This window comes from Gymnoscopelus microlampas (assembly GCF_963454915.1).
Source record: "Gymnoscopelus microlampas genome assembly, chromosome: 10".
Lineage (NCBI taxonomy): Eukaryota > Metazoa > Chordata > Actinopteri > Myctophiformes > Myctophidae > Gymnoscopelus > Gymnoscopelus microlampas.
In genome coordinates, this window is record NC_139947.1 from 38,171,190 (window position 1) to 38,183,027 (window position 11,838).

An 11,838-nucleotide genomic window follows, 5' to 3' on the forward strand; every position below is an offset into this window, starting at 1 on the left:
GTATTTGACAAACTGATTATATTTATGAAATATACCCAATCTGTTTTGGTAGTTTTCCATCATAATATTTGAGAATGGAGTAATTATACAAATCAGTTTAAATAAATATAATTATTACTCATTCCAACTCAATATTCTCATCTGTAGTAAGAATAACCTAATAAATTGAGTAGATGTCACACTGAACGTGATGACGTCAGACGCAATTCTAAATGCGCCCAAACTGCTATCCTTTATGGGAAATCTTCTTGTACCTGCTGTCAGTCCGTCGTCAAGACTTTCGCCATTGTTTCAACAAATAACAAGAGAAGAGAGCAGCAGTACTGGTGGTAAGTACATGTTAATTAAATATTGACCGTGTCTTGTAGCATATATCACGTTTTTATATGGTATAATTTCAGGAATACCTTCTTACTTTACAGTTTTTCCTGCTAGTTAAACTCACAGTGAAACTAACTTCAGTGGTCTGCTGCTAACAGTTATTCTGGGCCGGGTGGCGGTCTTGAGAGTTTAACCAAATGGACCTGTGCGTCGTGTTACGGTGTGTTGATGCGGACTTTGCTATTTCGCCTTTAGTTTAATGGTGTATAAAGCGTTCCTTCAGACGTAGCCATGACGGTTCCCCACGATCTGTTTCAACTTCTGAGCAGTTCCTCCCAATTTCCCGCTTATTTCTACATAAACGTTCATATTTCAAAAGTGCTTAACCAAGGCTCATGGATGTCACAATAATGCACGCTATAGCAGAATTACCAGTATCTTTCTGTAATACTCAATAAAAAACATTTTAATCCAATCGACGGCCATTTTCTATAAAACGTTTTATGTATCAGAGTGCAGTACGTCTCCCAACCGATAGGGTCGCATCGTTGAAAGCAATGGTCAAAGGTCTGAGAAAATGTCCAACCGATTGGATTAAAATACTTTTTATTAAATAATACGGAAAATACGGGTAATTTTGCTCGAGCATACAATATGGTAACATCCGTGAGCCCAGTAAGCACATTTATTTTGAAATCTGAACGTTTGTGTAGACGTAAACGGCAAATTGTGAGGAATTGCTCAAAGCCAGGCTGAGGTGGACCCAGAACTATCAACATACATTTCCCATGTTAACTTGCGTGGATATAGGAAGTGACGACAACGGGGCTAGTTGTGTGGTGTGTAGTTCGTTTGACTTGCGTCTCATTGTTGGCTCACTGAAAGTAAACTACAACGGCCATGATGCAAAGCGTGGTAAGCGGTAAAATCCCCCCCGCGCGCGCGCGCCTCCATAACTTTCATTTGTTTATCAAAGTTAAACTGGATGGTTCATACGCGACCACAACGGGAAACCACCGATATAAACGGTAGAAAATAAGCCTGTGTTGGGGTGGCAATGTGGTTGTAAAGGTGCTTGCGTGGGCTAATGTTTAATGGTGTGTGTGTGTGTGTGTGTGTGTGTGTGTGTGTGTGTGTGTATATTTCTATATTTTTAAAGACACGACTACAGCAACTGCTGAGGAAGAAAGAAGCAAGTCCAGCTCCAGCATCTAACTAACCTGGCCTTATTATGTATGTTTATTTTTCCTTTTTTAAGCTCAAAGCCCTATTTGATAATACAGTCTGCACAGTAACATGTAACTAAAGCTGTGAAATGCTGTATTTAGTGGAGTAGAAGTAAAAAAAAAAGGTGCATGCATGGGCTAATGTTTAATGTTGTTGTGTGTGTGTGTGTGTGTGTGTGTGTGTGTGTGTGTGTGTGTGTGTGTGTGTGTGTGTGTGTGTGTGTGTGTGTGTGTGTGTGTGTTTTACTATAGACACAAGTCAACTGCTGTGCAAGAAAGAAGCACGCTATGGGTTGAAACTATCTCTGTCTGCCTAGTAAGTCCAGCTCCATCATCTGTAACCAAACTAGCCTTATTATGTATGTTTTTCTTTTTTGTGCTCAACCCCATATTTCATAATAATATCTGCACAGTAACATGTAACTAAAGCTGTTAAATGCTTTATTTAATGGAGTAGAAGTAACAGAAATGTAAAGTAAATATGGTAGAGTATGGTGAGAACATCTATAGAGTAGCATTACAATCAGTTTTAATTTCTTTCTTTTTTCTTTTTCTTTTTTTTTACAGGTTATGGAATGGCGATGTAAGCTGTGCACATTCGTGGCTTCATCAAAAGGGACACTTCTCAAGCATTATCGAGTGAATCACGGTACATTTGGACATGGATATTCAGTTCCCTGTATTCATTTAAACTGTCCTTGCACCTTTAAGACATGGTCTGGCCTGCGCACACACTTGCATAGAACCCACAATACTGTCGAAACTGAAGAGTGTGAAGTTGTGCAATCTCTCAGATGTAAAACTTGTGACTCATTCTCTTCTAATGCAAAAGACTATTTTCAACATATTAATTCCCACTTGAAAAACTTTGAAACCATAGAATGTGTTTTTGATGGATGTGATTCCACAGCTAACACGTATCAGGCTTATGCAACACACAAAAGTAGAAAACACAAATTCTATTCATTGAAAGATTTTAAGCCTGAAGTGATTGCAATACCTCCAGTCTGTATTGAAAATGACAATGACCTTCCACTGTTGGAATCTCATGATGATGAGGACATAGATGCCTTAGAGTTGGATTGTGAAAAGACTACTTCGACTATAACTGACATTGAGACAAATATTGGTTCTCTCTTGTTAAAATTGGACAGCATCTACAATGTCTCTAGGCAATGCATTGATGATTTGGTGGAACAGCTTCAGTTTATCTGCACATCATCAACTCAGTGTATTCCGAAGCTAATTGGGGATATTTTTACTAAGAATAGCTGTGCTGTTGATGAAGCTACTGTCAGTGAATTGGTTGACAAATTGTTTCACTCTAATCCTCTTAATGTAGCCCTTGGGTCAAAGGGTCCCTTCTCCTCAAAGCATAAGAGGGAGAAATATTTTAAGGAAAACTTCAGTTTAATTGAGCCAGTAGAGTATGTTTTGGATCGAGATGAGAACCGCAGCTTTCAGTATGTGCCCCTTCTCCCATCCTTACAACAAGTGTTGAAAAATGAAGACATTCTTAACAATGTATTGACTAGACATTCAAACATTTCACAGTTGTCATCCTTCCGTGATGGTAAATATTTCAAGCAAAATGAATTTCATGCTAATGAAGAGTTAAGTATTCCCCTTATTCTTTATGTAGATGATTTTGAGACTTGCAACCCTCTTGGAACTTCCCGGAAAAAACACAAAATCACAGCCGTGTACTGGCAACCTGCTGATTTACCATCTGAGCTGAGATCACAGCTAACTTCAATTAATTTGGCCATTCTTTGTAAAGCAAACGACGTAAAGAAATTTGGCTACGAAACTGTGCTGGAGCCTCTCTTAAAAGACCTCTCAACATTGGAGAAGGAAGGTATTTTTTTGCCTCAGCTTGGTAGAAATATTAGAGGTACTGTGTTTTGTGTTTCAGCCGACAATCTTGGCGCTCATTCTTTAAGTGGACTTGTAGAAAGCTTTAATGGACACTATATCTGTAGATTTTGTATTGGGGAACATTCTGAATATCAGAAAAAAGAAGTGTGTTCTGGAGCTTTTCCACCAAGAACAAAAGAGAACTATGATTTACATGTTGGGTCTGTAAAAGAAAATCCTGCTCAAGGACACTGTTTTGGTGTGAAGAAAGGTTGTCCTATAACTGAAAAATTGAGCCATTTTCATTTTGTAACAGGGTACCCACCAGATGTTTTGCACGATTTTTTTGAAGGTATAATTCCAAAGGAATTGGCGCTATGTCTTAATGTGTTCATCCGCAACAAGTATTTCACCTTGACAGAACTTAACCAGTCCATAACAGAGTTTCCTTACGAGTGGACTGATAAGACTGATAGACCCCAACCAATCCCTACAAAATTTGCAAAAAACAAAAATATTGGTGGGAATGCACATGAAAATTGGACATTATTAAGGATTTTACCTTTCATTATTGGTTCAAAAGTACCACAGGATGATCCAGCTTGGCAAGTTCTGATGATCTTAAAAGATATTACTGAGCTTGTAGTATCCCCCATTCTTACTGAGGAAAGAATTTGCCATCTAGACACATTGATATCAGAACATCGCCGCAGACTGTTGGATGTTTTCCCAGAGCAAAAATTAATTCCAAAGCACCATTTTGTGGAGCATTATCCGGAACTGATAAGAGCATTTGGTCCTTTAGTTGGTGTCTGGACTTTTCGCTTTGAGGCAAAACACTCTTTTTTTAAGAGAGTTGTTAGATACACAAACAACTTCATAAATATATCGCTGTCACTTGCCTCAAAGCACCAAAGGATGATGGCTTATCATTCACAAGCAAATGCAAAGCCTGCAACATGTGTCACTAAAATATCAGCTCTTCCATTAGAAATACTTGATTTGGGGATACAGCAGGCTTTCAAGAAAGTTTATCCAACACAAACCACTGTGAACTTGACCAATGTTGTGATACACCATGGAACTAAATATGCTGCCGGTATGGTTTTGCCTTATGGAACAACTGGTGGGCTCCCTGACTTTGTTGAGATTTCACAGATTATTGTAGACAGAAATCTCAGTTTCATTGTGAAATTACTTAACGGCAAGTATGATGAACATTTTAGGTCATTTAGTTTGGAATACTCTGGGAGAATGACCCTGATACAACATGGTGAACTAGGTGACACATATCCCTTGGCAGCCTATTGTGTGGGAGGCAAACGCATGGTTACGTTGAAGCGCCACATTTGTCCATTTTAGGGGGTGGGAGGAGAATGACTGTCAAACACCTGCAATAATTATTTTTTTTCTTGTATTTTTTTTTCTTGTATTTTTTCTGTTTTGCCTAGATGGATTTGGTTGCCTTGAAGGTTATAATAGAACAACGGAGTGAGAAGCTTACACTGCCATCAGGAATACCCAGCACTATAGAAGAGTTGCAAAAGACTGTCAAGGACACGTTTGGACTCACTGAGTGTTTCTCTCTAGAGTACTTGGATGTAGGCTTTGGTGATTTCTTTGCACTTCATTCCACCGACCAGATAGGAAACAGGGGGACAATCAGAGTTTTAATCGCTCCATCAATAGTACTTGAATTCTCTCCAGATAACCAGGCGAGTACAAGCTATGTGTCTGCTAGTGATACATGGTCAGATATCCAGAGAGATGGTGCATCAGGATCGGACGACACTATTATACTATCCCCTCGTACTGATACGGGGTCAGATGACCAGACCGAGGGATCATCAGGCTCGGGAGACACTATTATACTAAGCCCTGCTAGGGACTTGTGGCCAAGTGTAATCGTCATTCCACCTTTCTCTGTGCCAACAGAGGCAGTACTGAAGAATGCCAATGAAGAATATGCCTCGAATGGTACTCTGCTCGAAAGTTCTAGGATCAACGGGGACATTAGGGCAAAATTGGCAGACTACATGTACAGCTACAAACCCTACCCCTCAGGCCTGGAACTAGAAGCAGTTGCAGAGGCTTTAGTCAAGAAGCACCCATGTCTGACAGACACATCTCGTAATGGCTGGCTTTTATGGAAAGTGACTCTTAGAGACAAGATGTACAATTTTAGGAAAAAGCTCAGCGGTCTTGGATTTTCAGAGGTTAGCTGCAACACTCTAAAGAACAAGAGGCCTAGTGACCGTAAACCTGCAAAGAATGTAAAGAAAGCACGGAAAGGAGAAGTGATGTATCTCCCAGACTATCCCACAGGAGACAATAAGGAACAGCAAGAGCTCTACCGACACCAACTAATCGAGGAATCAAAGAAGAAAAACAGCACAGTCATCAAGGACTTGATGTGCAGAACCTTTGCACATAGGAGACAAGATGTTATCAGCCAGCAGATGTCTGTCGAAGACTTCAAGGAGAGATGGCCTGCCTTCTTTAATGTTTCACAAGTGAGTAAATTGTATTGCTGGTTTGGTCAACAAAAATGACATGTCCTGCATGTAACAGCCACTTACATTGTATTTAACCCGTTGCACCCTAGCATCTATTCTACATGAACATGTGGAAAATGACTAATCTACAAGCTCACAATGTGTTCTTTATCTCTCAATCCCTCATTTCTGTCTTTCAGGTCGGTGCCGAATTCAGGATGATCACCTCATTGAATCTCGAACAAAAATTCATGGCCATGTTGGACCACCATACCGCCAAACTGCTGTCACTGTTCCAGTCAAAGAAGGGTGCTGTAGGAGAGAGACATCGTGCTCAAATGAGTGTTCTACTTCAGGTATTAAACATTTAGGCCTACCTATTCAGTTAATACTTGTTTTAATTATGATCCCATCTGTCTCATTCACACTTCTCTCTTGTGAAATGCAATGCAATGCAATTACAATCACCAATTACTTTATATATGAATGTATCCTAAACTCATCTTAATCCCGTGCAATACTCTCCTGTTCATTCCCTGCTAGAAGTCTTAATAAAGATTAAGGACAGTCTCCCAGCCTTTGAAGTTTATGCAATAAAGAAACACCCTGCTTGAATATGAAAAGTAATATTTGATTTATTGTTGCTATATCTGCAGACTGGAATCCCCATTCAGCAAACCAGAGAGGTCGTCATCCGATGCCTAATGGACCATCTGGGAGAACATGCAAATGAATTGATCGTGAACATTGAAGTGAGTAAAATTAAGCTTTTTTTTAAAAAACTAATGTGATTATGGATGGTTTCATGGGAAAGTGTCCAGAGAATCAGGTTGTGATTAAGACATTGTGTTCTCACATACAGCCCAACTTGGTAATAGCAAGATGCACTCAAGGCTGCAATGCATGTGTAAAAGCTATTTGGTTTGCTTAGTGTGTATCTGTGTCCTTGTCTGGTAACATGCAGCCTGAAAGTGAGCTCTAATCAATTGTCTTTACAATATTCTCAGGATGCATCGGCCAGTGTGGAAGCGGAGTTGGCACAGAAGGTGATGGCAATCTACCAGCTGCGGAACCAAGGTGAAGGCGACGCAAGAGATGTCGGTATCGTGATTGAGGGCATCACCGTCCTCAAAGATCTCGGGGATGTGAGCAGAGCCTGCTGCTATCTTCTGGGACTGACTTATGCTTTTGACCTGAGGTACCCCAAGAAACTCAAGTATAGTTTTGAGGTGTTTCAGAAGCTGTTCCTTCAGCTGGACTCTGGACGGCTTACAGCAAAGGTTCAGAGACTGAAAGAATGTCTGCGTATGTAGTTTCTGATTGTTGATCAGAAACATGCTCTGAACATGCTGTCTGAATGTGGGTATACCCACTGGAGGTTGATTTATTTTGATGTTGAAACAGTGGCAAGTCAACATACATTTTCTGTCATGGGAATAGCTCTCTCTCAACTCTTGTGATTGGTTAGGTCATTGTATTTTGATATTTGATTTATACCTGCCAAAAAATACATTTATTGTCTTAATAAGGGAAGGGAGCTATTATTCTAATGTTTACATTAAACATTGCAGTGCAGTTAAAAGGGGTTAATGTTAACATAAAAGTTCAGATTTTAAAAGTGTTAATGTTTACACACAAGTTAAGAACACTTTTGGAAAAGTATTTCAAACAGCCTCTATTGATTGGTTCTATTAAATGTGTGTATGTGTGGTCATGTTTAAAGAGCTCATTATTATTCTTTATAAATGTTCAATTCAAGGTGTTGAGTGTATACGTCATACTGCAGTGGTTCTCAAACAGTGGACCGGGGACCACCGGTCCTTCAGGGGGTGGTCCCAAGCAAAATTATGAAGAGCTGGTAACCAAATGGATCCTTATGGATCTTTAACACTTTACATAAGAGTGCAGTTAAAAAGTGTTTATGTTTACATAAAAGTTTAGAATTTAAAATGTGTTATTGTCAACAGCCTTTATTGATTAGCACTATAAAATGTGTGTATGGTAATGATTTTCATTTTAAGAGCTCATAATTGTTCTTTGTAAATGTTTGTTAGACTGCTGCTTACCCATATGCAGAGTTCAATCGAAGGTGTCATAGTGCAGTGGTTTTCAACCAGTGGTACCGGGTGGTCCCAAGCAAAATGATGGAGAGCTGGTAACCAAATGGATCGACAGATCTTTAACACTTAACACTAAGAGTTAATTATTGTTGAAGTGGACCTTGATATGAAAGGGGTTGAAAACCACTGTTCAGTAACGGGGGTCTCCCTGTCTCTCCAGCTATTTAACAAACTAATTTCTTTTCACTCCAGACAGGGAGACCCCTGTTACTGAACATTGGCTTGAAGCTTTGTTTTTGCAGACATTTTTAAATGTCATTTTGCACACTGTTATTGTTTAATGTGTTGCACTGTTCCATTTGGACAATAAAAACATATATTGTCTGTACAATCGTTGTTCTCATTTGACATACAAAGGTAGACATGTTTAAAATGTAAGTAAATAATTTAAATGTTTTAATAATTTATAGAAATTATAGACTAGAGTAAATGAATAGGGTAAATAGTACTATATGAATTAAATCGAGTAAATTAATAGAGTAAATGTAAGATATTTGTTTTGTTAAATCATACTATAATATTCGATTATATTTACTTGTAGTTTTTAGTGGTATTGACTTAAGAATTTAATTATATCTAGTCAATTTCTATAGGTCATTGTACTCAATAATATCTATTAAATCATACTCTAATATTCGATTATATTTACTTGTATTTTTTAGTGGTATTGACTTAAGAATTTAATTATATCTACTCAATTTCTATAGGTCATTGTACTCAATTGTAGTTGTTAATATCTACCTAACTATTTTGCTTACTTTTACTCAATTAATTAAGTAGCATTTACATGATTTCATAACAGTAGAATTTACTCAATATTTTTGAGTGTAAAAATGTTTCACCAATAAAATTGAGTAGAGCCTAGTTATAGTTTTCTGAGTGTGCTATCACAAGGGACTTAAATAAGCAAGATAAGCAATCAGGAAATAATGTTATTTACAGTAAGTTGTCCTTGAAAAAGAAAACAAGAAAAATGTTATTGACATTAAAAAAAAGACTTTTGGGTATATGAATCAGTTCCGTTTACCACATTCTTGTTGATGTTGCGTCCATGCTCTTCTCTCTCTCTCTCTCTCTCTCTCTCCTCTCTCTCTCTCTCTCTCTCTCTCTCTCCTCTCTCTCTCTCTCTCTCTCTCTCTCTCTCTCTCTCTCTCTCTCTCTCTCTCTCTCTCTCTCTCTCTCTCTCTCTCTCTCTCTCTCTCTCTCTCTCTCTCTCTCTCTCTCTCTCTCTCTCTCTCTCTCTCTCTCTCTCTCTCTCTCTCTCTCTCTCTCTCTCTCTCTCTCTCTCTCTCTCTCTCTCTCTCTCCTCTCTCTCTCTCTCTCTCTCTCTCTCTCTCTCTCTCTCTCTCTAGGCTGGTTAGGAAATAACGGGTGTTCCTGCTCTCCAATCTGGGCGGATAGGGGTATCAAAGGGTGAGCCTGTGTGTGTGTGTGTGTGTGTGTGTGTGTGTGTGTGTGTGTGTGCTGACTAGAGTTAGAGTGTGATTTCCTGCTCCTGTCTTATGTAACGGCTGCCTGTGGCTCTCTGCTGGTGACTTATCGCATCCAAAAACATGGCAGCAAAGAGAAATCAAGGAAAGATGACAGGCGCAAAACGTCTCTCTCTCTCTCCTCTCTCTCTCTTTCTGGACTTTTCTTGATAGTTTAATAAAGGGGATCTTCTTTTATTTGGGATTTAGAGGGATTATTTGATTAGATCAGATTTCCTATCTTGTCAATAAGACTTCCATATTTTGTGGAGTTGACTTGACTACTTCTCAGCGTTTCATGTGTTTGGTTTGTTTTCTCCTCCACTTTCTGTTTTAGTCTCAATCTTTCCCAGCCCCCCCCCCCCCCCCCCCCTTCTTACTTTCTCTCTTTCTCTCTAGTTCAGTGGCTGCTTTGTCCTGTCTAACTTTCCTTTCATCTGACTGTTTTTTTCATCATGAGCAGTCAGTCTCTCCAGTCTTCCATATTTCCTCCTGTGCCAGACTCTTTATTCTTTCAGACTCTTTCTTTCATCTCTCACTCTTTTTTCTTTTTCCTTGCCCGACCGAGTGCATCATTGCTCTCCTCCAAACATTCACCAGCTCTGTCTGAGATGCGCGCCCGGCCACACACACACACACACACACACACACACACACACACCTAGAAACAAAAATGGTACTGTAACACACACTCTTTGTCCAGGTAGACACAACAGTCTCTCTCTCTCTCTCTCTCTCTCTCTCTCTCTCTCTCTCTCTCTCTCTCTCTCTCTCTCTCTCTCTCTCTCTCTCTCTCTCTCTCTCTCTCTCTCTCTCTCTCTCTCTCTCTCTCTCTCTCTCTCTCTCTCTCTCTCTCTCTCTCTCTCTCTCTCTCTCTCTGTTGACTGGAGCACTTGTCTTCATCTCTTTCTGAGATCATAAATCCATACTTACACAGCATATAAAGTGAGCACTACCTACTTTCCAGCAGCTATAAAACGGTATTCAGCCAGTCAGTGTTCAGTCTGTCTCTCCGGCCAAGTGGGGCGATTAGGAGAAGTGTGCGAGAGGCAGAAATCCATAATCTGCTGCAATAAATTTCTCTCTTTTTATTTCTCTCTCTCTCTCGTTTTCTCTGAATTCATGTTTGATTTATCTCTTTCTCGGTCTCTCTCTCTCTCAGATCCATTTGTTTCGTTTTTTATGCGTGCATGTTATTTCCATTAATGTGCAATTTTTTACATGAAAATTACCTTTTCCTCTCATTTCCATTATGAGAGGTTCGACCGCACAGACGGCCAATGGTGGAAGCCAATAATTCAGTCAGAAATTACTGTATAGGGGCATTTGAGTGGAGCAGGCATAAAGTAATGCCCACCATAGCAGGGTGCTCTCTGTTGCTGCATAGTAACTCCTATACAGGTCAACTGGGCAAGGTTCAGCAGGGAACAGAACTGGGAGGGATAGCATGTTCCTCCACACAGGTTACACCCTACCAGTGAAACTTTTCACTGTCATGTGAAAAACCAGCAGGAAACTCCATGTGTATCTGAGGAGACATGTCTACACCCTCCCTAATACCAGCAGCAGACGGCGAGTTTGAAGTCGGTCGGTCCAACGGTTATCGAGATATACGTGAACTACAGGCGGACTTAGAGATTTCACGCATTTATAGTAAGATGGGGGGATTGGCATAACATTTTTAAAATATGGAAAATAGTTGATCAGAAACAACGTTCTTTTGTCACAGACAAATGTTTTTGTTTGGTTAAATTTTTCATGTCTGTTTTATTTCCATTTGCATACTGTTCCTCTGTCTCTACAAACTAAAATCTGGAGTTAATTCAACTCTTAGTATAAAAATGGCCCAATAAGGGTCCTGTAATTCAACAGGAACCTTCTACTGTGCAGAACATAGTTTTATGACTCGTTTCTCTGTCACTCTTCTGCCAGTTTTGAGGGCAAACATTTTTCCAGGTTCATTGAATATTTTTAACGGCGGCACGTTATTGCAGTTCACGTACATTTTCCCTCCTGTCTCATCTGTGAGTGGTTTAGACCTCCTACTGCCAAATGAGGGAAATCTATAATTCAACAGGAACCTGCAGCAAATTTTCATGTGTTTCTTTTTTCTTTCAAACTTTAACGGTTTTGCCAGTTTTGATTCATCACTCCCTCCTTTCCTCTCCACTGTTTTTGGTTTCACTGAATATTTATGTCTGTATGAATGTTATTTCAGCACGTTTCCTCGTTTCCTCATACTGACTCTACTGTGAGCCTACAGACCTCACAGTAGTTAATGCTAGAAACCCATCATCTTTTATTATTTCTCTTTCCTTTTTGCTCATTTTCCCCAGTTATGGACTGAGCT

General features: G+C 39.5%; 1 protein-coding gene across 1 annotated transcript; it reads left to right on the top strand.

The window, feature by feature from the left end:
• The first annotated feature begins 237 nt into the window (after positions 1-237).
• Positions 238-8,129, top strand: LOC311054004 (uncharacterized protein). The gene is made up of 8 exons (XM_084069852.1): positions 238-329; positions 1,481-1,554; positions 1,800-1,863; positions 2,115-2,196; positions 4,856-5,917; positions 6,100-6,255; positions 6,556-6,651; positions 6,907-8,129. The coding sequence occupies exons 5-8, from the start codon at positions 4,856-4,858 to the stop codon at positions 7,210-7,212; spliced, it is 1,620 nt and encodes a 539-aa protein (XP_083925978.1). The 5' UTR covers positions 238-329; positions 1,481-1,554; positions 1,800-1,863; positions 2,115-2,196; the 3' UTR covers positions 7,213-8,129.
• Positions 8,130-11,838: the final 3,709 nt, after the last annotated feature.

Coding starts and splice junctions, on each gene's coding strand:
- LOC311054004 (XM_084069852.1), top strand. CDS start 4,856: ATGGATTTGGTTGCCTTGAAGGTTATAATAGAACAACGGAGTGAGAAG. Junction 6,256..6,555: donor AAATGAGTGTTCTACTTCAG/GTATTAAACATT, acceptor CTATATCTGCAG/ACTGGAATCCCCATTCAGCA. Junction 6,652..6,906: donor AATTGATCGTGAACATTGAA/GTGAGTAAAATT, acceptor CAATATTCTCAG/GATGCATCGGCCAGTGTGGA.